The sequence below is a fragment of the Diabrotica undecimpunctata genome, chromosome 1, assembly GCF_040954645.1.
Source record: "Diabrotica undecimpunctata isolate CICGRU chromosome 1, icDiaUnde3, whole genome shotgun sequence".
In the NCBI taxonomy this organism is placed as follows: domain Eukaryota; kingdom Metazoa; phylum Arthropoda; class Insecta; order Coleoptera; family Chrysomelidae; genus Diabrotica; species Diabrotica undecimpunctata.
The window spans coordinates 130168219-130194288 of NC_092803.1; the positions used below are offsets into that span (position 1 = coordinate 130168219).

At 33.2% G+C, this 26070-nt stretch overlaps 1 protein-coding gene across 1 annotated transcript in view; it reads left to right on the top strand.

Moving 5' to 3' along the window:
- The first annotated feature begins 9887 nt into the window (after nt 1-9887).
- The window catches only part of LOC140431776 (venom carboxylesterase-6-like), an 83800-nt gene continuing 67617 nt past the window's right edge, over nt 9888-26070 (top strand). The window contains exons 1-2 of the mRNA XM_072519661.1: nt 9888-10116; nt 24647-24790. Of these exons, the coding sequence (XP_072375762.1) occupies nt 9922-10116; nt 24647-24790 (339 nt within the window). The 5' untranslated portion in view covers nt 9888-9921. The remainder of the gene's footprint in view (nt 10117-24646; nt 24791-26070) is intronic.

Genomic DNA, 26070 nt, shown 5'->3' on the forward strand with positions numbered 1-26070 from the left:
TTTTAGACGCGTCATAATGAGCAGTGGCTAGGACTCTATGTAATTCAGCTCACCAACATGCAACACCAGAACTAATTGTGCCTGTTAATATTACTTCGGTTCCTAAACCAAAAAGAATAGAGGTTGCAAAGCTTCTTTTGTGGCTGTTATCACCAGTTCACCTTACAAAAATGAATTTGAGATATTTACGAAAAAAAGAGAAAGGTTACACAATTAAATTCTGGTCTTATCCAAGAGCAGATTCCTACAACTAGCACTTCTACTTCATCATCTGAGAATCATCTCAAGAAGGGGGTAACAGCGTTGTTTCTAGCTCATCTAGTGTTTTAGACAATTGTTTGGGGAGAGTAGAAAACTCAAAAGATGATGCAATTTGTATTTTCTGCGAAGAAAAATTTTTCGAGGATACTAAAGGTGAACTGTGGGTGCAATGCATCATGTGCCAAATGTAGGCAGTATTGTCTGTGTGTAGTGGGCCAGGGCCAAATTTAGTATGAATCTATATTTTTTTGATGAGAATGTGGATCAACTTTCAGGGGGTCCATATTATTATCACTTTTCGGGCGAACAAAAATTACACTTTTTCAGAATTTTGTATTTCTTTTTGAAACTGTTTTCAAGATGTTAATCTTCTTAATAAATTACTATCAATCACACAACGAGTTGTTGTTTAATTTTTGTCGATCCACAAAAAACTAAAAAGTTTAGGGAAGGAAAAACAAAATGGGGTTCCATATTACTACCTCCTCCTCTAAAGACGGAAAGACGGTTCCCCAATAATAAGACGATGAGTAAGAACACCACGAAAACGATGGAACGACAACTTACTGAAGGCACATTGAAAAACAGGCAGAGTCAGGTCTTTTTTTTTTAGTTAGTTAATGGCACTAGCAAAGCCAAAAGGTCAGTCATGTTATAGTCATGTCTGGACAAAACGGAAATGAAGAAGAAGCTTCTGCTTTAGCTTTTGCTACTGCTACTATCGCTTTCTTTTTGGCGACCGTATAGGTATGAAGATTTGTGTATGACCTATTTTCTTGCCACTGTTTATATAATTTTCTCACCTCTTTTATTTTTTCTTGAACTTTGTTTGACCACTATCAGGTCTCTCAAACTTCTTTCCTAAGGTTTTTCAAGTATATATATGTTATATGAGAAAATATTAACCTTGAACTAGCTTAAGTTCGCCGACTTCAGATTTCATCATCCCATTCCCATAGAAACCGCTGAGCACGCATTAGAACTTTGTACGAACCGTTGGCCAATATTCATGGGAACAGCAATTCAGCACTTCATACCAAACATATAAATTACCATTCTCAGATGCCGGAACCACTCTTAGCTGCAACTTCGACCAGTCCAGTTATTGTAGTCATTTTAAATTAATTTTGTACTATTATTTAATATTTAATTTGTAACAAATAAAGTTCTTTTTTAAAAAGTCAAATACGTGATTAGTGATCTAACAATTGGCGCAAAGTCAGTAGGATCCGGTTAACGTTGCTAGAACACGTGTATACTCACTGGCAGCGGCGGATTCTCATCCCTTAACGGAACAAAGAATCTACGGAAGTCCTCACTCCTGTGACCTACGGAAGGAACACCCTATAAGCCCCTGGTAGCCGAGCAGAGAGAACAAGACGACCCTTAAAGAAGAAAGCATCTCCGAACAACCTCACTCCTGTAATCTACGGAAGGAACACCTAGTGAAGCCCCTGGTAGCTGAGCAGAGAGAACAAGGCGTCCCGATGTTCTTCTTTATGTAAGTGGATTTTGAATCATCTCGTTAATAATTTTGTTATAATAATTTACGAAATTGACTATACTGCAAGTCAATTAATCAAGATACATAAAAGAAAATACAAGTTGATTATCTAATATTTGAAATTATTGATATTTCTTTACATACTATTTTATACTGATATTTTATTGACATATTTTTTTTTACTTGCTATATTTTGGTATATTTTCTCTCGATATATTTTTATTTGGTATATTTGATACATTTTTGTTGATATATTATTTGATATTTTTATATTGATACATTTTTGCCCTTTATATACCACCACATTTTTTTTTTCTCCCTTACATACTGATACATTTTATATTTCTCCATACTTCTATTTTTCATTTTCGTTTAAAAATATCTCGAAAAATGCCTGAGACACGTTCCCAGACTCAACAAGAAATCGAACCATACAAGCTTTCGGAAATATTTTCTATTATCCCAGAATTTGAAGGCGATCCGATTTCTCTTTCTACATTTTTAGATGCGTGCGACTGTGCTTTTAAAATGGCCACAGGCGATCAGCGCGTTCTATTAACGATTCACGTAAAAAATAAACTCAAAGGTAAAGCTGCACAGCTTATTAATTCTAGAAAACCAATTTCTTATACAGAAATAAAACAATTACTAAATCTACATTTCGGAGACAGTAGAGACCTGACCTCCTTAATACAAGACTTACAAAGACTAAGACAACTATCTAACGAATCTCCTCTAACTTTCTTTAACCGTTTACAAGTTCTGAATGCAAAAATGCACGCCTCGATCCAAGTAGCAAATTTATCCCCAGATCAAAAAACTGCCCAATGTGACTTAATCGATACCATGGCCCTAAACACACTTTTAACCGGTTTAGAACCTCGTCTAGGACAAATTATTAGGGCTAGTAATCCAAAAGATCTCATTGAAGCAAGCAATCGTATTAGACGCGAACTTCAATTGTCATATTTTGAAGAACAAAAATCTAATTCTAGATCAACTATTCCTAAACCCTCTCAACCAATGAGAAGACCCTCATCTCAGTTTACAAAATGTACAAATTGTGGCCGCATTGGTCATCTAAATAGTGAATGCCGCTCTTCACGTTTCGTACAGCCAAACCAAACTTTTTCTAGGCCACACGGTTACCAAAACCAATATAATAATGGACCTAACAACTATCAAAACAATCAGAACCCTAATAGGAATCAATATTCGTCCAATAATCCAAATTTCAACCAACAGAGACCTTCCTTTTCATCTCAAAATCAAAATCAAAATCGTCCATCTGTTATTCAAAGAAACCCAAACTTCCAAAGAGCACATGTTTTAAACGAATACCCTGATGAAATGACGACTAACTATTATACAGACGACTACTATACAGATAATTATTATAATACCGATAACTATGAAAACTATGAAACGGATTATTATACAGAAAATAATCCGCAAACTGATAACTTTTACGAAACCAATAACACACAAAATTATCAGGATTTTCTTTCACTTCAGAATCAAAATCATCCTCCCACTCATACGAACCCCTCAACGGATATTACGAATATCCAAGAACAAATTCAAGCACTCAACTTGGACAACTTTCATCCGGATCTCAATTTTCCCGAACAGACATTCATGTAACCCCATTTCATACGATGAGTTCCAAAAATTTATATTACATTAACGATGCTACCAACACTTTTAAACTTTTAATCGACACAGGTGCTGGAATCACTGTTTTCAAAGAAAACACAGCACGCAATTATCATAATAGATTTCCTGAAAACGTTACTATTCAAGGTATAACCGATCAAAAATTGTTAATAACAGAATCTGTCCTGATTCCCTTCACTGACAATAATCCTCACAAAGTCTTTATTTTCAATTTAGACATTGATTTCGATGGCATAATAGGCCTAGACTTTCTAGATCATTATGAATGCGTAATAGATCTCAAATCCCGACAGTTGCATACAAATTTTAAAACTGTCACCCTTCACAAAGTAGGGCACGAGACAAACACACCTCCTAAAGACAAAACACCGACACACCCTACAGAAACAACACAAAACGAACCTAAAATAAAAATTAAATCAGATTCTAAACAGGAATCAAATTTAAAATATCAAAACCCTATAAATGAAAAATATACTATCGTAAACAATCGAGATCAAGACAAAAATCTTGAAAGACCAGAGAGAAAACGAATAAAAGGAAAAAACAGAATTACCATTGACAGCCGGACCGAACAAATATGCAGACTAAAATGCAACTTATCAAATACAGATGCCATATTATCAGCTCAAGAAATAGAAAAAGTTAGATTACCTCATGCATTAGTCCATGTAGATGAAAATGGAGAATTCTTAACTTCCGTACTAAATGCTAATGCTATGCCGAAGACAATCGAATTTTCAGACATTTCAATCGAACCTTTCAAAAATTCGGAGACAATCCTATCCTACAACGGAAATGATTTTGAAGAACCCGTAGTAGATAGAACACGAATAATTAAAGAACAACTAAGAATTGATCATTTAAATTGCGAAGAACAAGAACTAATTCTAGATATATGTACTGAATACGCAGATATATTTTATGTCGAAGGCGACAAACTGACCTTCACAAACGAAATCAAGCACAAAATCGAAACAAACAACGCTAAACCTGTCTTCACTAAATCCTATAGATATCCTCAAATACATAAGGAAGAGGTAAAGACGCAAATTAATAAAATGTTAGAAGAAGGAATAATCCAGAAAAGTGTCTCGCCCTGGTCGAGTCCAGTCTGGGTCGTACCGAAGAAATTAGATGCGTCAGGAAAACAAAAATGGCGAGTTGTTATTGATTATCGAAAACTCAACGAACTCACAGTACAAGACCGTTATCCTCTACCACAAATATCAGAACTATTGGACCAACTAGGAAGATGCCAATACTTCACAACACTAGATTTAGCGTCTGGATTTCACCAGATTGAAATCGAGCCACAAGACATCCAGAAAACGGCCTTTTCCGTCGAAAATGGACATTACGAATTTGTCCGCATGCCATTCGGACTAATGAATGCTCCATCTACTTTCCAGAGAGTAATGGACAACATCCTCTTAGGAATACAAAACGAAAGATGCTTAGTGTATATGGATGACATAATTATCTACTCACCCACTATTCATGATCACATGTCACGACTAACAGAAGTTTTTAAAAGGTTACGAAAAGCAAATTTAAAAATACAGCCAGACAAGTGCGAATTTTTAAGAAAAGAAGTAGCATATTTAGGCCACCTTGTAACAGAAAATGGTGTAAAAACAAATCCAGCTAAAATATCTTGTATCAAAAGCTTCCCGGAACCAAAGAACACCAAAGAAATAAAGTCATTCTTAGGCTTAGCCGGTTACTATAGAAGATTTATTCCAAATTTTGCCAAAATTTCTAAACCACTTACGAAACTACTTCAGAAAGACGTACCTTTTATTTTTAATTCTGATTGCAAAGAAGCCTTTAACGAACTCAAAAATATTTTAACTTCGGATCCAATACTTATATATCCCAATTTTGAGGAACCATTTTTACTAACAACTGACGCTAGTGCATTCGCGATTGGAGCTGTTCTATCACAAGGCCCTATTGGAAAAGATTTACCCATAGCTTATGCCTCCAGAACATTATGCGGTGCCGAAACAAAATATTCGACGATAGAGAGAGAACTATTAGCTATCGTATGGGCAGTCAAACATTTTAGACCATATCTTTTTGGCCGAAAATTCACCCTGATTACCGATCATCGACCCCTTACATGGCTTTTCTCGATAAAAGATCCCGGAAGCCGATTAGCGCGTTGGCGCCTAAAACTCGAAGAATACAATTATAAAATAGAACATCGCGCAGGAAAAATAAACAGAAATGCAGATGCCCTCTCAAGGATAAAGATTAACCATTTCAAGGATTGTGCAAACTTTCAATCAAAAATCTCATTACATGCATCGAATGAAGATGATACGGAAACTCAAGAAAACGAAGACGACGATGAAGAAAATATAGAAAAAATGTCCGAAGAACTTGACAAGTTTATCGAACTGTATAGAACAAAGTCAATAATCGATTATTCTAAAATTGAAACATCGAATACGGACTTATTAGACAAATCCAACAAAAATATTGTTACATTTTTTTGGCAAAATAAACTTGAAGAACTCCACGAGAACATAATGAATGACATATTCGAAGAAAACATGGAATATAGTAACCGAAGAATTAATATTGTACACAGCAAAACTGTAAAAGATCGAAAATATTTTATTATACCATTACCGTTTGATCCCGAACGAGTAATATCACACTTGTTTCTTGTACTTTTTGCAAATAAAGATCAATTCAATGAATCAAAAATATATTGCGTCGAAAATAATCTCGAACTACCTATCCTAGAGATATTTTCTTATATTTTTGCTGACAAAGAATTAAATATAAGAATCTGTCAAAATATAATTAAAACAGCCAGCGAAGACGAAATCCCTCAAATTTTAGATCATTACCATTGCGGTAAAAACAACTTACATCGAGGAATAAACGAAACTGTCAGAAGAATAAAGCAGAAATACAATTGGAAGAATTTAACAAAAGATGTAGAGAAATTTGTAAAAGCATGTGAAATTTGCCAAAAAGTTAAGATTTGCAGGAAAAACTTAAGTGGACCACTGGCCATAACAGAAACTCCAAAAACACCATTCGAAAGAATAAATATGGATATATTCGAATACCCTACTAGGAACTACGCTTTAACTATTCGTGACGAATTGACAAAATTCACGCAAGCCTATCCTTTGGAAGACAAAAAGGCAGTAACAGTAGTCAAGACACTCCTACTCTTTTTTCAACACTATGGAACACCACTAAGAATTCATTGTGACTGCGGTCGAGAATTCGAGAATGCTATAATCAAAGATCTATGCGAATTATACGACATTAAACTAACATTTTCTAGCGTTAACCATCCACAATCTAATGGATCTATAGAAAGGTTTCATGCCACACTCTCAGAAATGATTAGAGCAAATCAAGCCGAGAACCCAAACGATCATCCCTTTACTATACTTCCTTATGCAATAATATGCTATAACAACACAAAGAATAAGACCCACGGTTTCACACCATATGAACTTATATTTGGGCACACTGCAGGCCGACCACCAGAAACTCTATACAATCAAAAAACACTAATGAGTAAATATATTCGAGACCTGAATAACCGCATGGAATATTTTTACAAAGTAGCCAGAGCAAAAACAGAAAGACAGAAAGAAAAGGCGAAAGTAAGATTTGACGAGAATATTTCAGAACGAAGACCTGATTTTAAAATTGGTGACAAAGTTTACGTAAAAGAATCACAAATTAAATCAAAATCGGATAATCTTTTTAATGGACCTTTCGAAATTCAAGAAGTTTTTACAAATTCCGCAATTATCCTTAACCCCAAAACTAACCAAACCTCTAAAGTAAATTTTGACAGACTCAAACCTTATTTTGAATAATTTTCCTTTACAGATTCTATGGACTCCTTCCTATCGTCCAATCCCAAATTCTCCTCACTCCAATTAATAACACAATTGGAATATTTTTTCATGAAAAAGGAACTATACGAATATCTAATGACAAATGGACTTTACTTGTTTACAAAGAATTATTACCTATCAAAACTACAATATCCAATAATGACAGAATTTTGGAAAACCTGTTAGAAAAATTTATTAACGTGGATACACCGAGAAAACTTGCCTTTCAAGCCGAAGTACAGACACATGTTAGTCTGCTAAAACAAATCTCAAACTCCGTTAATTTAAAATATAAAGAAATAACCTCTGACACAGTACCTTATAATAAACGCCTAAAACGCGGTTTAGTAAATGGTATTGGAACAATCTGGAAATCTATTACTGGAAATTTAGACGCCTCTGATGGCGAATACTTTAATAAATGTATAAATAAGATAAATTCCGATGAAACTCAAATTGAAAATCTCCTAAAAAATCAAATATCTGTTACCACTTCAGTTATAAGAACTTTCAACACTACAATTCAAAAATTGCAAATAGACGAAGAAACTTTTAACAAAGACTTAAAAACTATCGAGACTACACTTCTGGACATTAATAATGACATATCCTTTTACCAAGCACAATTACAAATACTAGATTTATGTGAGTCCTTAATGGAAAGCTACGTATTTTTAGAAAATTATTTAAATGATATACTAAATTCTATAACATTCTCTCGCCTGCAAATTCTACATAGTTCTATTATTTCGCCCATAGACTTAATGGACACATTAAAAGAAATCTCACAGTCATTACAAAATAACGTATTGCCTCTACCCACTTATATGTCAAATATAGCTCAGTATATTGACATAATAAAACTGCAAGCTTATCAGCTTGATTCAAAAATTGTTTTCGTTCTCGAAATTCCGTTAGTTGATCCCGAAATATTCACCTTGTATCAATTATATTCAATACCAATATTAGATAATCAAACTGGTTTTCATCATATACATTCAACTGTTCATAAATACATAGCGCGAGATGATGATTCAATTTCATATGTCTTACCCATGGACACCGAAAAATGCAAACAAATCAGTCAAAACCAAAGAATGTGTACAGACATTCTTCCGTATCCCATAGACACAGATGCTATATGTGAAGCCCAGCTTTTGAAACCTCTTAGCAACTTACCAAAAACTTGCCAGATGTCCATGCTCTTGGCACAAGGTTACAATGTACAAGAAATTGACCGAAATTTATGGTTACTAACCATTTCCGATCCATTACCAGTAACAATCAAATGTGCAAGAAAAGACGTCACTACACAAATAATCAAAACAAATTCAATCTTAAGATTAATTCCCGAATGTATTGCATTCATCGGCAGTACCAGAATTCATGCTAGAGACCAAATTGAGAAATATACAAATATCACGTATAGAAGTCACCCAGTTAACGTACCCTACAGATGCTGTGACCATTTTGAGACAAAGAGTCACCTATCAAAATTGAAACCACTTAAACTCAGTAAGATCAACGTAGATGACTTAAATATTGCACAACACAAATTGGACCAATATTCAGAAGAACTGGACCATATTATGAGCCAATCATTCATTGAGGAACATCTACCCTTATTCACTATATCAACCTTATCCCTGATTATTATCCTAGTTATCTTATACCTTTTCTGCAAATACCGAACCAAAATATTCCCAAAAATTGCAATCTCCTTGTCCCAGGATCAGCGTCCAACTTCATTACCACGCAGAAATTCCATTAGACAGAAACTTCAGGGCTTAGCCTCCTTCAGAAGAAGACCCAATGTCCAACAAGAAAGCGAAGCAGAAACACCAATTACTCTGTAAAAGTCAAAGCAATGGCATTGACTTTTCACTAATAAGGGGAGCTGTTATATGAGAAAATATTAACCTTGAACTAGCTTAAGTTCGCCGACTTCAGATTTCATCATCCCATTCCCATAGAAACCGCTGAGCACGCATTAGAACTTTGTACGAACCGTTGGCCAATATTCATGGGAACAGCAATTCAGCACTTCATACCAAACATATAAATTACCATTCTCAGATGCCGGAACCACTCTTAGCTGCAACTTCGACCAGTCCAGTTATTGTAGTCATTTTAAATTAATTTTGTACTATTATTTAATATTTAATTTGTAACAAATAAAGTTCTTTTTTAAAAAGTCAAATACGTGATTAGTGATCTAACATATATATATATATATATATATATATATATATATATATATATATATATATATATTTCGGTATATATATTTCTTAATAAAATATTAACTTTATTACAACAGATTAATTATTGAATTTAAAAAAAATGAACAGTAATGTGAATTTCACCATGAAAAATAAATTAGTTGGTTCCGACATGATATTAAAAAGTTCTTGTCAAACTGAAATAAAATAAATAATTAAAATTAACAATCAGAATAAACTAAATGGTAACAAAATATATACAATTAAAAAGATTTCGTTCTACACCTGTCCAATTTTTTTGCTCCGCTACTGGTCAATCTTATCTATAAAATATTTTAAAACAGTGCTATTAGCTTAAACCACGAAAGTCGATAAAATGGTGAGCTCTAGGACGGTCGGTTTTTTTGTAAGTGTATTGGTATGTTCTGTGGTATGTAGTGATTACCCACAGGTTACGATTAGTGATGGAATACTACAGGGAGCCTTTTTAAAAACTCGAAATAATAGAAAATTTAGCGGATTTAATGGAATACCATTTGCCAAACCTCCGGTGGGCGAACTAAGATTTCAGGTGTGTTTCGTTTATTTTTTTACAAAATTTTGGTTTTATTTTTTTTCTTTTTTACCTTTAATATGATAAATGAAATAGGTGTAACCTAACTTAAATGAATTAACAGTAAAAACATTTATTTAGTATATACTCCAATATGTCTATTTCACAGCACTAGGTTATACTTTTTGGGACACTTAAAGTAGCTTATAATAATGATTTAGGTCTTTTGTACGTTTGCCGTAAATAATATCGTCCAAAAACTAAATTACTTAAAAATTTGTATAATCATGGAATTGTTCCTCGTGACTTTTTGCGAACTACTTAACATTTATTATTAAACATTTCCAATTTTTTCCAGTTTTTTTTTGTTTTGAGTATTAAACATTTAATGTTATTCAGTCCTTAATATATCCATATGCATCAGATTCGATTATTTATAAACATATTTTCCACTGTATTTATTTTGCAAATAGTTTTGTTGATTGATTGCTGATGCGGAAATAAATAATTTATATAAACGTTCGATAAAAACTAATGAATGACCGTGACAAAGAAAAAAATTTAATTGATTAAAATTTATTGTTTTTGATTCAACTTAAAGAAATAATTTTTTTATAATTTGTCGACTTGCGATCCTAAGGTATTATTCGTAAAAAAGTTAAATATATTTAAAAAAACAAAATTTTACGTGATTGTAGATTATATACTTTGAAACACGAGATCTGAGAATTGGAAGAGTTGGAACAGTGCAATTTACGAAGAAACCCATAGACGCACGTTATGGCAATACTAGATTTTGAACTTCTACAATATAACAAAATTGCTTAATATACCAGTCTATCTGGGAAAAAATCTTATACAGATATTTAAAGATTCTAAAAGGTATATGAGGATAAGCTGATAAAAAATCTGTGAAGACCTACAGCTGATTTTGCTTTGTTTTTGTATTAAACAATCTTAAAAAGTTAAGAAGTCTTTTTTTGTCTATAAAAAGTTTCTTATGCAGTTAAGAGAAAAATGGTTTAAATAGATTGCAGATCTGTAGGTTAGGGATCTTAAAATTTTCTTCAATTCACGAGTTTCTAAATTAAAATACATAAAGAATTCACCAAGATGGTTAAAAAAACAGTAAATTAACTTATTTTGCATAATGGCATGTAATGTAACTACTTAAAATTATGGTAGTTAATGAGTTATAAAAGTATGCTAAATTTTAAATAGATCAACCGAATAGTTTGTAAGTTATTCAATTTGTGTATCCCGAAAAGCAATAATTTAAACAAGTGTTCTTGCCGAGACAATTACTGTAGAGGTATTTTGTTCTCAAAATTGATTCTATAAGGATACATTTTTAAGGTATATTGAAAAAAATTTAATTAAACTTGTTATTAAAAAACAGTTTAAAAAAGGACTGACTTTTTAGCTTATAAACAATTATAATACTTTTAACATTTTTTATGTCACACGCTTGTTAGTAGTCTCAATGAGAAGCTGGTGAAAAAGCATGATTTCCAAAATTCGAGAAAACCTTCTATGACCAATAGAAAACAAGATGACATTTTTTTTTATAAAAATCATATTTCCATTATAAGACTATAAATAAATATTAAATGTATTTTAATAATTTATAATTATTATATATGTATACAAATAATATACTCTTTTCAATAAAATTTAAATAGTTTTTTCGAAATAATAGTAAAATTCAATAACTTTTTTATAAACAAATTTAAATATTATTCTTTATTTATTATTATTTTTATCCAGATTTAGCCATACGGCTCTCATTCCTTCTTAGGGGAATATTCACTTATCCCGTATAGCTACGGTATCAAAAGAATTGAGCTCTGGTGGGACTCTTTCCATGTTATCGAGTTCTAGGTGACTTGGTACGTAGGTGTATCTCCCAAAAATTTTCGCACGCATCTGGACGTCGAAAGTAGCACAGCTTTCCGCATGATCTTATATAGATGTTCATTTAGACCCAGCTTTTTTATGTTTTCTAGGAGGTTCTTCGGGATGACTCCAGTAGTAGAAAAAATAATAAGTATTATTATTGTCTACATTGTTTCCATATTTGTATTTCCAGATCTCTGTACTTGGCGATCTTTTCGTTGTACTTAACTCGCAGATTATTGTTGTTAGGTATCGCCACATCGATTAGTGTTTTTTGTCTAATTAGTTTATTAATTAGCACGAGATCTGGTCTATTATCACAGTGCGATCCCAGTATAGCTTGTAGTTGTCATTCTCAAGCATACTCTCAAAAACGTATTGATAATATGGGAGACAGTTTGTTTGTAGTAGTCCCAGTTTAAAAGCTATCTCTTGATGGAGGATCTTCCCTACTAAGTCATGCCGTTCCTTATATTCAGTCGCAGCAAATGCCTGGCAGCCCCCTGTAAGATGTTGGATGGTTTCTTGGGCTTGACATCCATATCGGCATTTGTCATTTTGGATCTGAGGGTATTTGACGATATATTTCAGGTAATTTTTGGTTGGTATAACCTGATCCTGAATGGCAAATAATGAACCTTCTGTTTCAGGGAACATCTTTCCCGATGTCAACCAATAGTTCGACGCTATATTTTCGACATAGTCTTGACTGACTTCACTAGGATGTCGCCCGTGCAGAGGTTTACCCATCCAGATGCGCATTTTTTTGGTCTTAGTAAGATGGTTTATGCGCATTTCTTGTTCCCTCAGTTTGATCGGTGTTGTGTCATCTACTGCACAAATCGCGCGATGAAGAGTAGATGTCTCCACCTGCACCTGAAAATAGGTTCTTAAATTAGTAATCTGTTTTTCTAATTGCTGGCTTATATCCATAAGTCCTCGTCCTCCTAAATACCGCGGCAATGTCGTTCTTTCTACTGCACTTCGAGGATGGTGTTTTTGTGCCTTTGTGAGGTGTGTTCGTACTTTCCGCTGAAGAGCTTCTATATCCGTTTTAGTCCACTTAATCATCCCAAATGAGTAGCTAAGCGCGGAAAATGCGTAGGTGTTTTATGCCTTAAAAAATTTTTTACTTTTAAGATGTAAACGGAATAGCTGTTTTACCCTTCGTATGAACTCTGATGTTAATTCGATTTTCATTTGTTTATGGCTAATTTTCCGCGCTTGCTTAACTCTTAGATATTTATACATTTTCGCCCATAGCCTCGATGTTTTGGCCATTTTGCATAGCGAATCATCCGGGTTAAACGGGTTATTTTTATATTTATTATTATTATGTTATCGGGATTTTCCGATATGTGAAAATAGCACAATTCTTATTATTTTGTTCAGCTTTCCCAGTTAAAAAAAAATAAGATTCTACGTACGCTATAAGCCAAGATATTGCAAATTTTACCAGCGCGCTTTAATTTGAAGTTCCACGGTTCTCCCCTTCACTTTTCCGTGGCGGTATTTTGCGAGTATTATCATTTTAATGGGTTATAACTTTTTACTCCTTTCACTCAGATCTATAATTTGAATCACAAAATTTAGATCTTCATTTAGAATCCTTTCAATTTTCAGCGCTTAATAACAATGGAAGTATTATTTTAAGAATAAAACACGCCATATATTAGAAATATATTTAGAATAAAATGTTATTTTGGTTCCTATTGGTCATACAAGGTTCTGTTTTTTGGAAAGTGTGTTTTCACCAGTTTTTGATTGAGCATCCATATAAGCGTGTGGCATAAACAATATCAAAGTTATTGTAAATGTTTATAAGCTAATAAGTCAGCCCTTTTTCAAACTGTTTTTTTTTATAAAAAAATTAATAAATTGATGTTGAGTTGATGTTTTTTTTAATATAGTCTAAAACTGAAGCTTCAAAGAGTCGATTGCAATTTACAAAATACCTGTAGAGTCATGGTTTGGGCAAGTACAGTTGCTTAAATAATTGCTCTCCGGGATAGACAAATTGAATAACTTATAAACTATTTGCTCTATTTGGGTGATATTTAGCACAAATAACTTATTAAATTGCCACAATTTCAAGTGGCTGTTGTGTCGTTATGCAAAAAACAAAGTTATTAATATTTATAAATTACTACAAAAATAATGGTTTTCTGCATTATCTCGGTCAATTATTTATGTATTTTAATTTGGATAATCCCAAAATAACATAATCTTTTATTTGAACCATTTTACTCTAAAATGTATAAGACACGTTTTATAGGCAAAACATATGTTTTTCATTTTTAAGGCTTAGAAAAAAAGTAAATTAAAACCATGTGTACGTCTTCATGGATTTCTGATCAGATACCCTTCATAAAATATAGTTTTTAGAACCTTTAAGTATCTGTATAAAGGTTGTCATACACGATACGATAAATCGATAACGATTTAACTGTACCGTTAAAGCTGTACAGTTCGTCGTTCATTCCACTATTATTCACGTTACGATAAACTGCAAAGTTCTCTTCGTATCAATAATCAACAATTTTCATGTCTAATGACATAACGTCATGGATTTAATATTCGCCTTGAAAAATATTAAACGGCGGAAAAATCGGAGCATCTGGTCTAAAGACTGGCTGATGAAAGGAGATGATTATTCTCATGTGAATTTTTTCAAGAAATTAAAAATATTTCCAAAAGATTGGCATAATTTTCCAAGAATGGATAATGATACTTACATCCGCTGTCTATGGTAGCGCCAATTATCGAAAGGAAAGATACTGTTACGAGAAATGCTATTATATTCACGTATCGATAAAACTGCACAGTTCGTTCAATTCCGATAAATATATTGAAATTTTTGTACTGTTCCGTTCGACGTTAACCTTTTTAAAAATCGTAGAAAACATAGATTTTCCCCATACACGTAGCTATTATCGGTGTAATTTGAGCGGTACAGTTAAATCGTAACGATTCATTGTAGTGTGTATGGCGTCTTTAAGATTTTTAAGTGAAATCAGTAATTTTTTTTCAGTTTTTCATATTAGACTGGTCTACTCCGGTCAAAAAAAAACGGTTGAAAAAAAGTTGAAAAATCTTATTCATGTACTTAAAGGTTCTCAAAGGTATATGAGGGGTAACTGATGACAATTATGTGAAGACGTACTGCTAATTTTTTTGTTTTTGTATTAAATAATCGTAAAAAGTGACAAAAATAGTTTTTGCGTAAAAAACGTATTTTGTACATTTTATAGACAAATGGTACAAATAAAAGTTATAGATCATCAAAAGTTTTTTAATATTAAGAGTTTCAAAATTAAAATACATAAAGAATTAACCGAGATAATTTCAAAAACCCTTATTTTGGCCGTAATTTATACGAGTTAATAAATTTGATTTTTGCATAATTACATGTAATATGTATGACTATTGAACATTGGGGAGATAATTTCAAAAACCCTTATTTTGGCCGTAATTTATACGAGTTAATAAATTTGATTTTTGCATAATTACATGTAATATGTATGACTATTGAACATTGGGGCAGTTGAGTGATTAAAGTTTGCTAAATTTTAAACAGTTCGACAAAATAGTTTACAAGTTATTCAATTTGTTTATCCCGGAGATCGATTATTTAAACAACTGTACTTGTCCAAACAGTCGCTCTAAAAGTATCTTGTAAATCGCAATCGATTCTTGGAGGCTTTTTATATTCATTCATTTTATATTCAGCCATGCTATGCGCTTTATGACATCTCTATAACGCATGTCCTTTCTTCCTTGGGCCACTCTGAGTTGCTAAGACGCAACGTTACTGGTTTGAAGTCAGTTGTGTGAGTTTTTAAAGCATGTATCGTTAGATATATAATAATATACGTCACTTGTCAAACCAGTGTGATTGCGACCTAAGTCTATTTTATTTTATCTTTGATACCTTGCGTTTTTAACAGCTATAAACCCTAATTTTCGACCATTTCTCTCAGGCAACCTTATATTATCATTATAAAAAAAATATTAGCTTTAATTTGATATAAAAAACATGCATATACCTCATTAGCAGCGTATTTTGTTAAAAAAATAAACGAATGAAATAAAATATTTGTCAAAAACTAATTACTAATAATTCAATTAAAAATATTTGGAGTCTTTTTTTGATTGACAACCTATTATCAATGTTTTCTCATAATTTGAAAGTTGTGTAAAAATATGAGTTTCATGAACTTTGTTATAAAAATAGTGATCCTGCAGTGGGATCTTGTATTATAAGTAAATAAACTCATGCTATTCGTTGCAGCCGACTTTTGGATTTTCGGTACCAGGTCTGTACCCACTTCCTTACAGTTCGCATCTAACTCTGTAAGATTAAAATTCCAATCAATAATTCCAAAATCTTTTAAGTCATCTGTTATCAGAACTATGTCGTCCGCAAATCGTAGGTAGGAGATAATTTCGCCGTCCAAATTGATTTGTTTGGCTTTCCACTTCAATCGTTTGAAAGCATGTTCCAGAACTGTTGTAAAGAGTTTTGGAGATAACGTATCTCCTTGATTGATTTCTTTTTTAATTTGGCTCTATCTTTATTGCTGTTTTTTCAAAAAAGTATATTTGATTTTTCTTCCGAATAATCGAATAATTTCTTTGATAGGTTCTTATTTGATCATTATATTTATAGTCTTTTGTTTATACGTTCTCCACTAGGATATATAAAATGTGCAATTAAAAATTACTTCCCTGGCAGTCATCGGGTATATTCTTATTGCAACTGTTATGCATATAAAAGGTACTGACTACTGCTCCGTAAGGAATGATTGCTCTCAACATTATCGTATACATGTACCTTAGGGTTTTTGAATGACTCCAAATTTTTCTACAAAATATTTTAACACCTTTTACAGCGTTTATTCTCTTTACGATAATACTAATCCCAGATAATTTTTTTAACTAGAATGAGGCCTAGATAACTAACCACTATTTTTCACTCAACTATGCTCTTATATAATATGTTATTTTAATGATTGACTCTTTGTATATGCTCATATGTAACTTAATTTGTTGAATATTAACTAAGTCAATTTTGACTAAAAATAACCATCTTCATTGCCTTAAGACTCTAGTCGAAGAGTTGATCTAATATAATAGACCCCTGGTTGAACCCCACTGTGGAAAATTTCAACAACTGTAAACTTTATACTATATAATAACTGTTATAAATAGTTTGTCTCCAAACCATTTATAACAGTCATGGAATATACATTTAAACGGTTAGAGTGGGGCTGAAATGGTCTTAACATCGTTGGACAAAAATTAAATCATCTCTGATATGCCGACGACATTGTTTATATAACAGACGAATTAGAAGAAGTTAGAGTTATGCTACAACAACTACAGCAAGTATCACAGAAAGTCAGTTTAAGGATATATATATTTAGGGATTCTACAGTATTCACTGCCTTCCCTCGCTCAGCCGTTTCCATCTCTCTCTGTTGTTCCATTCTCCATCGTTCAGTCCTCTCTTACTCATGGCGTCGTCTACTTCGTTCCTCCAGGATTTTCGGGGTCGTCCTCTTTTCCTCCTTCCTATGGGGCTCCATTCGGTTATTTTCTTTATCCATCTGCTGTCGCTAGTTCTTCTTACATGTCCATACCACTTTAGTCTTTTTTGTTCTATATATGTTAGTATGTCTGTTTCTATTGATGTTCTTTGCTTTATTTCGTCATTACTTCTCCTATCCATTCTTGTTACTCTGCAGCATCTTCGCAGGCATTTCATCTCTGTTGCTACTATCTTACTGCTGGTTTTCTTGTTTATGATCCAATTTTCAGCCCCATATGTCATAATACTTCGCACTAATGTTTTATAAATCTGCGTTTTTGTCTTCATATTTAGGTGTCTATCCCACCATACTGAGTTAAGTTGTCGGATTGCTGTTCTTGTTTAAGGATAAACTATGGAAAAACAAAAATGATGACAAATCTCGTCCCCAATGAGCCAATAGTGGGAATGTGTGGGAAAGAAGTTGTAGAAAGATATGTGTGTTTGAGCCACAAAATAAAATTAACGCAAGACAACTAGACATCTGAGTTACTCAGAAGAGTAAGTTTAGGCTAGGCTGCATTCGGAAAAATGAGAAATGTGTTTAAAAAAATTAACAATTTTCATTTTATTAGCATACAGTAGCACTAAGCCAAAAAAAATACATAGGTATAGTTAATTGTGTACTACCAGTAATATTTAATTTGCTACTTTCGTGTATTTTAATAATTTCTTCTTTTATTTTAAAACCTATCTTCATTTGCTTTTTGTCTATTCTCACTAATATCTCTTGCACAATTGGAAACAACTTTTACTTTCAATAAATTCCCTATTTTCTTACTACAGTTTACTATTATATTTTCTATTTCCCTGTATTTAAAATTTCAATAAAAACTTTCATCGTACGCTGTAATATCTGGGACCAGATCACTGTCCAGTTCTGACGCAACATAACTTTTTCGGCATGCCGATCACCTTGACTCTTCAATTAATCATCAACTTTAGAAACATCACACATCGATTCAACACTTATTATTTCAATTGATATTAAAACCTATTAAAAACTTGCTTCCTGGCTTCTTATAAATTCGACAATCGTGTATAAATGATTATTTAGTGAAGGTCAAAGTTTGTGAAAAAAAGTTATTGTCAATTATTAATCTTGTTAACGGTGATTAAGAAAATGCATACTATTAAAATATAAATGCAGTGTGCGTTTTATCAGGCCAAGTGAAGAGACCATCTTCCTTTTTCTTTTAATAGATAGAGGAAGTTAGTGGAGAGGTCTTTTGACATTGGAAACGGCTGACTTACTCAGTCTATTTTATACAGGGTGTCTAGAAACTCTCTTGGCAAACGAAGACCGGAGATTCCTCAGATAATTTTAAGACAATTTAGCCCAATTAATCCAGTTCGAAAATGCTTCCTAAGGGAGCTAGAGCTCTTAAAGATGTCGCCTTGTAATTAGTTTTTTTTTAATACCTCCAGAACGCTTCTATTTAGAAAACTGATACGATTATTTTATCCTCCAGAGTTGAAACGATTTCATGAATTGCTAATTTCTAGTAATGATCATAGGCGTCCGTTTTGGGTAGTTCAATGGTTATTTTAAAGCATAACTTTTTTGTCTTTACCTTTTAAAGAATTTGTGATACTAGATTATTAAATTTTTAGGTATTCTAGTATTAAAAGGTACGATTTAAAAATTTTTCGATTTTTAGTCATGAAAGCTAAATTGTTTGTTAATTTAAACATGCTATTGTTAAAATGTTTTGCACTAGTTGGCTTTGACCTATCAACAGAAGCATAACTTAAGAAAAATGGTTTTTACTACTGAGGAATACTTGGTATGCTTTAGTTTATTGCGAAATGAGGTGTAACGCTCTAGAAGCACATCGTAGATACCCTGAAAAATTTCTAAATCGTGATCCCATTCACTTAACATTAACAACTCTTCATCAATTATTAAGAGAGACAGGTTCAGTGGTCCCAAAAAATAATGAAAGAGGACGACATGATTATGTAGAACCAGCACATAAAGATGGTATTTTAATGGAAGTTGAGGAAAATCCAGAAATAAACGTTCCATGTATCTTACGAAGGCCACGTATCTTACAATTTTAAAATCTTCCGTAGGAAATATCTTACACAATGGAGATTTCTAATCTTTTCATTTTACAAAGTACTGCTACAAGGAGATTTTCCTGCTCGTAAAGAATTTGCTTCTTCTTCTTGTAGTTCCTTCTCCTATCGGAGGTTGGGTATCATCACAGCTATGAGTATCTTATTGGCGGCTGCTCTGAAAAGATCTACTGAGCTGCAACTATACCACTCTCTTAGGTTTCTTAGCCAGAAAATTCTTCGTCTTCCTATGGATCTTTTACTCTTGATTTTACCTTGCATTATTAGTCTTAGTATCTCATATTTCTTACCTCTGGCAATGTGGCCGAAATATTTCAGCTTTCTTGTTTTGATGTGCTTTATGACCTCGCAATCCTTTTGTAGCCTTCTTAACACTTCTGCATTGCTAACTCCTTGGGTCCATGGTAGTTTCAAAATCCTTCTATAGCACCACATCTCAAATGATTCCAACTTCTTTATATTATCCACTTTTAGTGTCCAGCCCTCCATTCCATACAACAAAGTCGAGAACATATAGTATCTTAAGGCTCTTATCCTCAACTCCAGAGGAAGGTCTTTATTAACAAACATTGTTTTCATTTTCATAAATGCTTGTGTTGTAATTGCAATGCGTGTCCTTATTACTCTACCTTGGTCATTGTTTTCATTTACCCAGGTTCCCAGATATTTGTAGTTATTCACTCTTTCTACTTGTTTTCCCTCGATATCTAGCCTTCCTACTGTATGTTGCTTAGAAATAATGCACTTGGTTTTCTTAACATTTATTTGTAGCCCATATTTTTTACTGACTTGATGTAATCTATTTACTAACCGTTGTGGTGCTTCTAGACTGTTTGCAAAAACAGCGGTGTCGTCTGCGAATCTTATATTGTTCAAGATTATTCCGTTTATTGATATACCCTGTTGTTCCTCTGATATCATTATCATCATCATTGGTGCTACAGCCCTATAAAAGAGCCTCGACCTTCCCAAGTCTATTACGGCAGTCAGTTCTATCCATTGCCAACTGTTGCCAGTTTGCTTCGCCTGTTTGTCTACCATCCTCATCTACACCATCCCTCCATCTGAGTTTTGGTCTACCCCTATTTCTACTTCCCACAGGTTGTGACATAAGGATTCTTCTAGGAGGGTTGTTCTGCTGTGATCTTGCCAGATGTCCTGCCCATCTTAGTCTTCCTATTTTTATAAAGGATACTACGTCTTTACCACCAAATATATGTTTATATCTGTGATATATCTCGTAGTTGTACCTCCTTCTCCAAACACCATTTTCACAGATGCCACCAAATATTCTTCTCAGGATCCTTCGTTCAAATATAAGCAGGAGATTTTCATCTGCCTTGGAAATGGTCCATGTCTCCGACCCATATGTCAACACTGGTTGTATAAGGGTTTTGTATATGGTTATTTTTGTTTTTTGGCTTAAGTTTCTGCTTCTCATATGTCTACTCAGTCCAAAATAGCATTTGTTTGCTAGGATTATTCTTCGCTTGATTTCTTCCGTCATGACGTTCTCCATGGTGATCAAGGAGCCTAAGTATGTCAATTTGTCCACCACTTCAAAGGTAGAATTATCAACCGTAAATTGGTGGCCGATGTTTCTGGCTCTATTGTTGGGTGTTGATGCCATTATCTTAGTTTTATTTTCATTTACTTGCAGGCCCATATTTTTTGCGGCGTTTGACAAGGTGGTATAACATTTCTTCTAGCTTGCGTGTTGTGCGGGCAACTAGATCAACATCATCTGCATATGCCAAAATTTGGGATGATTTATTAAAAATGTTTCCTCTGCTGTCTATTTGGGCATCCTTGACGGCCTTTTCCAAAGCTATGTTGAAAAGGAGACACGCCAGCGCATCTCCCTGTCGCAGCCCAACATGCGTTTCAAATGCCTGTGATTGTTCGCCCTGTATTTCGACTTTGCAAACAACTTTAAGCATTGTAGCCTTAAACAATCTTATCAGTTTATCGGGGATGTGGAATTTATCCATGGCTTCATACAATATATTTCTTAGGACACTATCATAGGCCGATTTAAAATCTACGAAAAGATGGTATGTGTCGATATTGAATTCATTGGTTTTTTCCAGTATTTGCCCTAGCACAAAGATCTGGTCTGTTGTTGATCGACCAGGCCTAAAACCACTTTGATATTCGCCAAGAAGCTCCTCTGAATATTCACTCAGGCGACCATATAAAATACTCGAAAATATTTTGTATGCTGTATTAAGGAGGGTTATTCCCCTATAGTTTCTACATTCTAATTTATCGCCCCTTTTGTGTAGCGGGCAAACGAGCCCAATACACCACTCTTCTGGGATTTGTTCCTCATTCCAGGCTCTCAGTATGATTTTATATATATGATTAAACAGAGTAGCACCTCCACATTTAATAAGTTCCGCGGGTATACCATCACTTCCTGGAGATTTATTATTTTTTAGGTGTTTTATTGCATCCCGTACTTCCTGAATTGATGGAGGCTCCAATGGTGTATTGTTGTTTGCTCCTGGGGGTAGTTGATTTGGATCTTCTACTTCGATAGTAAGCAGTTTTTTGTAGCGTTCCACCTACCTTTTCAATACTTCTTCTTTTGTATTGAGTATATGCCCCTCCTTATCCTTACATAGTCCGATCCTTGGTTTAAATTCTTTTCTTGCTTTATTTAGATTTTTATAGAATTTTCTTGTTTGATTTCCCTTTTTTAATGCCTCAAGTTCTTCCAATATTCTCTGATATTGCTTCCTTAAAAATAGCTTCTCTGTACAGATTGAATAACAATGAGGGCATTATGCAACCCTGTCTAACACCTTTTTTGATAAAGTAAAAATAAATTAGACTTACTCACAATCAATTTAAATTAACTATCCAGACGACCGGTATCGCTTTCTACAATATGCAAAGCATCTTCAGGTCTCGATACAAAGATGCTGATATCGAGACCTGAAGATGTTTTGCATATTGTAGAAAGCGAAACCGGTCGTCTGGATAGTTAAATTAAATTGATTGTAAGTCTAATTTATTATTTCTTTTACCTTTTGAAATGGACTCACACAAGCAACACATTCATGACCTTTTTTGATGTCTATAGTTTCTGCATCGATATTTTCCATTCTAACCTTTGCTTTTTGATTCCAGTATATATTGACAATAACCCGTATATCTCGACTATCCACATTCTTTTTTTTTTAACAGTTTTACGAGTTTCTGATGTCGTACTCTATCAAAAGCTTTTTGATAATCTATAAAGCAGACATAGAGATCCTGGTTCATATCTAGTCGTCCTTGCGCGGGAACGTTAAAAGCGAACAGAGAATCTCTTGTTCCTAATCCTCCCTTGAATCCAAACTGGGTGTCATGGTGTCATCCATGCATTATTTTGAGAAAGAATTCACTAGATGATTACAAAATCAGAAAAATCAAAATAATAGCGCACCACGCCACTGGTTTGAAGTGTAAATTGTATGAGGTTTTAAAGCATATGTCAATGGATAGTGATAATAATAAACATATTTTCACTTGTCAAACCAATGTCGTTTTGCTGTAACTTTATTTTACTTTATCTTTAATACCTCGAGTTTTTAACAGCCGGCAACCCTAATTTGCGATCATTTTTGGCTCAGGAAATCGTATATCAACATATTAAGAAAAAAATTAGCCTTCATTTAATATAAAAAAAAAAACATGCATATACGTCATCAACGAGCAGCGTATTTTAGTTAAAAAATAAATGAACGAAATAAAATTTATGTTCAAAAATTAATTGCTATGAATTGAATTAAAAATATTTGCGGGCTCTTTTTGACTAGAAGCCTATTAATAATGTATAAAGGCCAGTAAACGAACGTAAAATACGGCGATACCGTGTAATTTTCCGTGTCACCATCGAATTGCATACAAATTTGGATTTTGGTTTTACTTACCCCTTACTTAACTTTTAGACTTGTGCCGTTGTTGGTTGCTTTTTATTCTTTAGAGGTGAAAATCGTATAATTGTAAATTAAAGCGGGTAATTAATTTAAATAATCTTTTAATGAAGTAAATGAATGTCAATTAGCATTATGATACAGTATACGCGCTCTGATATCTCCTAAAATATTTGATTGGTTTTATACATAAATGGGTTAGTTCTTAAGCTATAAATTAATGTTTAAGCTATAGTGTTTAAAAAACATTTTGTAGGTTTTTTAAGGGTAATAAGATATATAAATTAATTTTTTTAAACCCTATTTTTAAAAGGGTTGTACATCATACAAGCAATACATGAATAAAATAAATTGTGAAGCGATAACGGTTAATTGCATTTGGGGTGGTAATTAGGGGGTGATTTTCAGAATGTTTTTATATAAAAAAAGAGGGTCTATTTTTATTTTAAGCGTAACTTGCGTAGTTTAAATGCTTAAGTAGCTTAGTTTTGAGAGTTTTCCGCGAAAAGCGCTTTATTTTCTGGTTAGTTCTCGTTAAAATAGTTGACTTAGAATTCGAAAAATAAGAACCAACTTTTCATGAGCTACAACTCTGCTTTTACTGGGTCTACAGACTTCTTAAATACACCATTTTTTTTTTTGTTTTTTAAGCTACGTTTTTGCTACGAATAATTTTTTTTATAAAATAATTACTTTTTGAGTTAGATATTCGTGAAAAACTGTCTACAAACGTATTTTTTTAATGAACATTTTCATTCACAAATAACTAATAAGTATTGACTTATTAGTCATAGTATTAGTATTATTATATAGAAAAAAACTCTATAGTACCAAAGCCAACAGCTATTGACAGCTAACTGATGAGTTATTCGCACACGATCAAGTTATATCATTATAGATATATTATTCTATATATGTATATAGAAAAATCGTCCTCTGAGAACGATTTCCGAAGATTGAAACGTCAATATACTTATTTTAACCTTTAATTGTGGCTAATTCCCATTAAAAGAGTAATTATATTTAATTTTTTTAAATACTTTATTTTGTTTTGTAGCCCCCCGTTCCAAATGATCCATGGGAGGGACAACTGAACGCCACTGGTGTCCATGCCGAATGTCCTCAAAGAGATGTATATAGAAGATCTCCCAAAATATCAGGAGAAGAAGACTGCCTGTACTTGAATGTTTATACGCCAAAGGTAATGATTGAATAACTTAAACGTTTATGTTATGAACTAAAAATTAATGTTAAGAAAACAAAGCATTTTTCGATTTAGGGCAATGTCCTGACTATAGAGTTTTACGACTATAATTTTAGGTAATATTAACCTAGGTAGCTCAGAGGTACTGCCTTTGGTACTGGATGATCTGGGTTCGTTTACATTACAAAATCAAAAAGTGTCGTCCAGGTCGCCGCTTCGAAGGCAATGAGGAACAGCAAAATCGTAATCTCACTAGTACAGCTCCTCTACATTTAGTCGTTTCAATTGGATCCCCAATTGAAGTGTAGGTCCCCTGGATCTGTGTACGCTTAATAATATACAATATATAAATACATGATACAACATATACGTCCACACACAAGCTAAATGAAGAGGAGTTGCCTATGCTAAAATTTGGATAGGAGACATTAAGAAGAATACAATAATTAGCGAAGTCCTCTTTAGCGATAGAGTAAATAACTGACGTATTAATAGAAAATGGATATTTAGTCAATTAATCCTGGTATAACTAATAAAACTACAACCAACAACCAACATTCCCGGTAGGGAACAAATCATCTTTCAAGTTTTTCTTCTTCTTTTTCTTTTTATCTAGATATGACTCTGTCTGTTTTGCAATGTTCCTCAAGTAAGGCTTATATGATCGTTCCATTCTACTCTTCAATTTCTTACCCATTGTATGATGTTTTTCACCTTGCATCTACGTCGTATATCTGTACTTCGAACTCTGTTCCATAATGTTTTACGATCAATTTTTCTAAGTGGTTTCGTTCCTGCTGTTTCTAACATTCTTTTTGTCCTCTCTGGGTCGTGTTTCTGCCGCGTACGTTATTATTGGTCTGATGACTGTTTTGTAAATTCTGCCCTTTATTTCTTTCCCGATATTTTTATTTCTCCATATTGTTTTATTCAGTTAAACTGCGGCTCCGTTTGCTCTATTCTTTAAATCTTCCACTTTTGTTTCGAGCTTTCAATAGCTAGATAATTTGATACATAGATATTTAAACTTCATCACTTGTTCTATTATCTGATCTTCCAGCTCCAATTTACATCTTAGTAATGCATTTTGTCTTTTTTTGCGGAAATTATTATGTTTAATTTTCTGGTGGTTATATTAAATTGGTGCATCATACGTTGTAAATCATCTTCACTTGATAAAATAGTATCACTTGACTTGTTTTTCTCCCAGTTGATATCCTGTTTTAAATCTTATTTTTTCTATTATTTCATGCATAGTAAGGTTGAACAATAGAGAA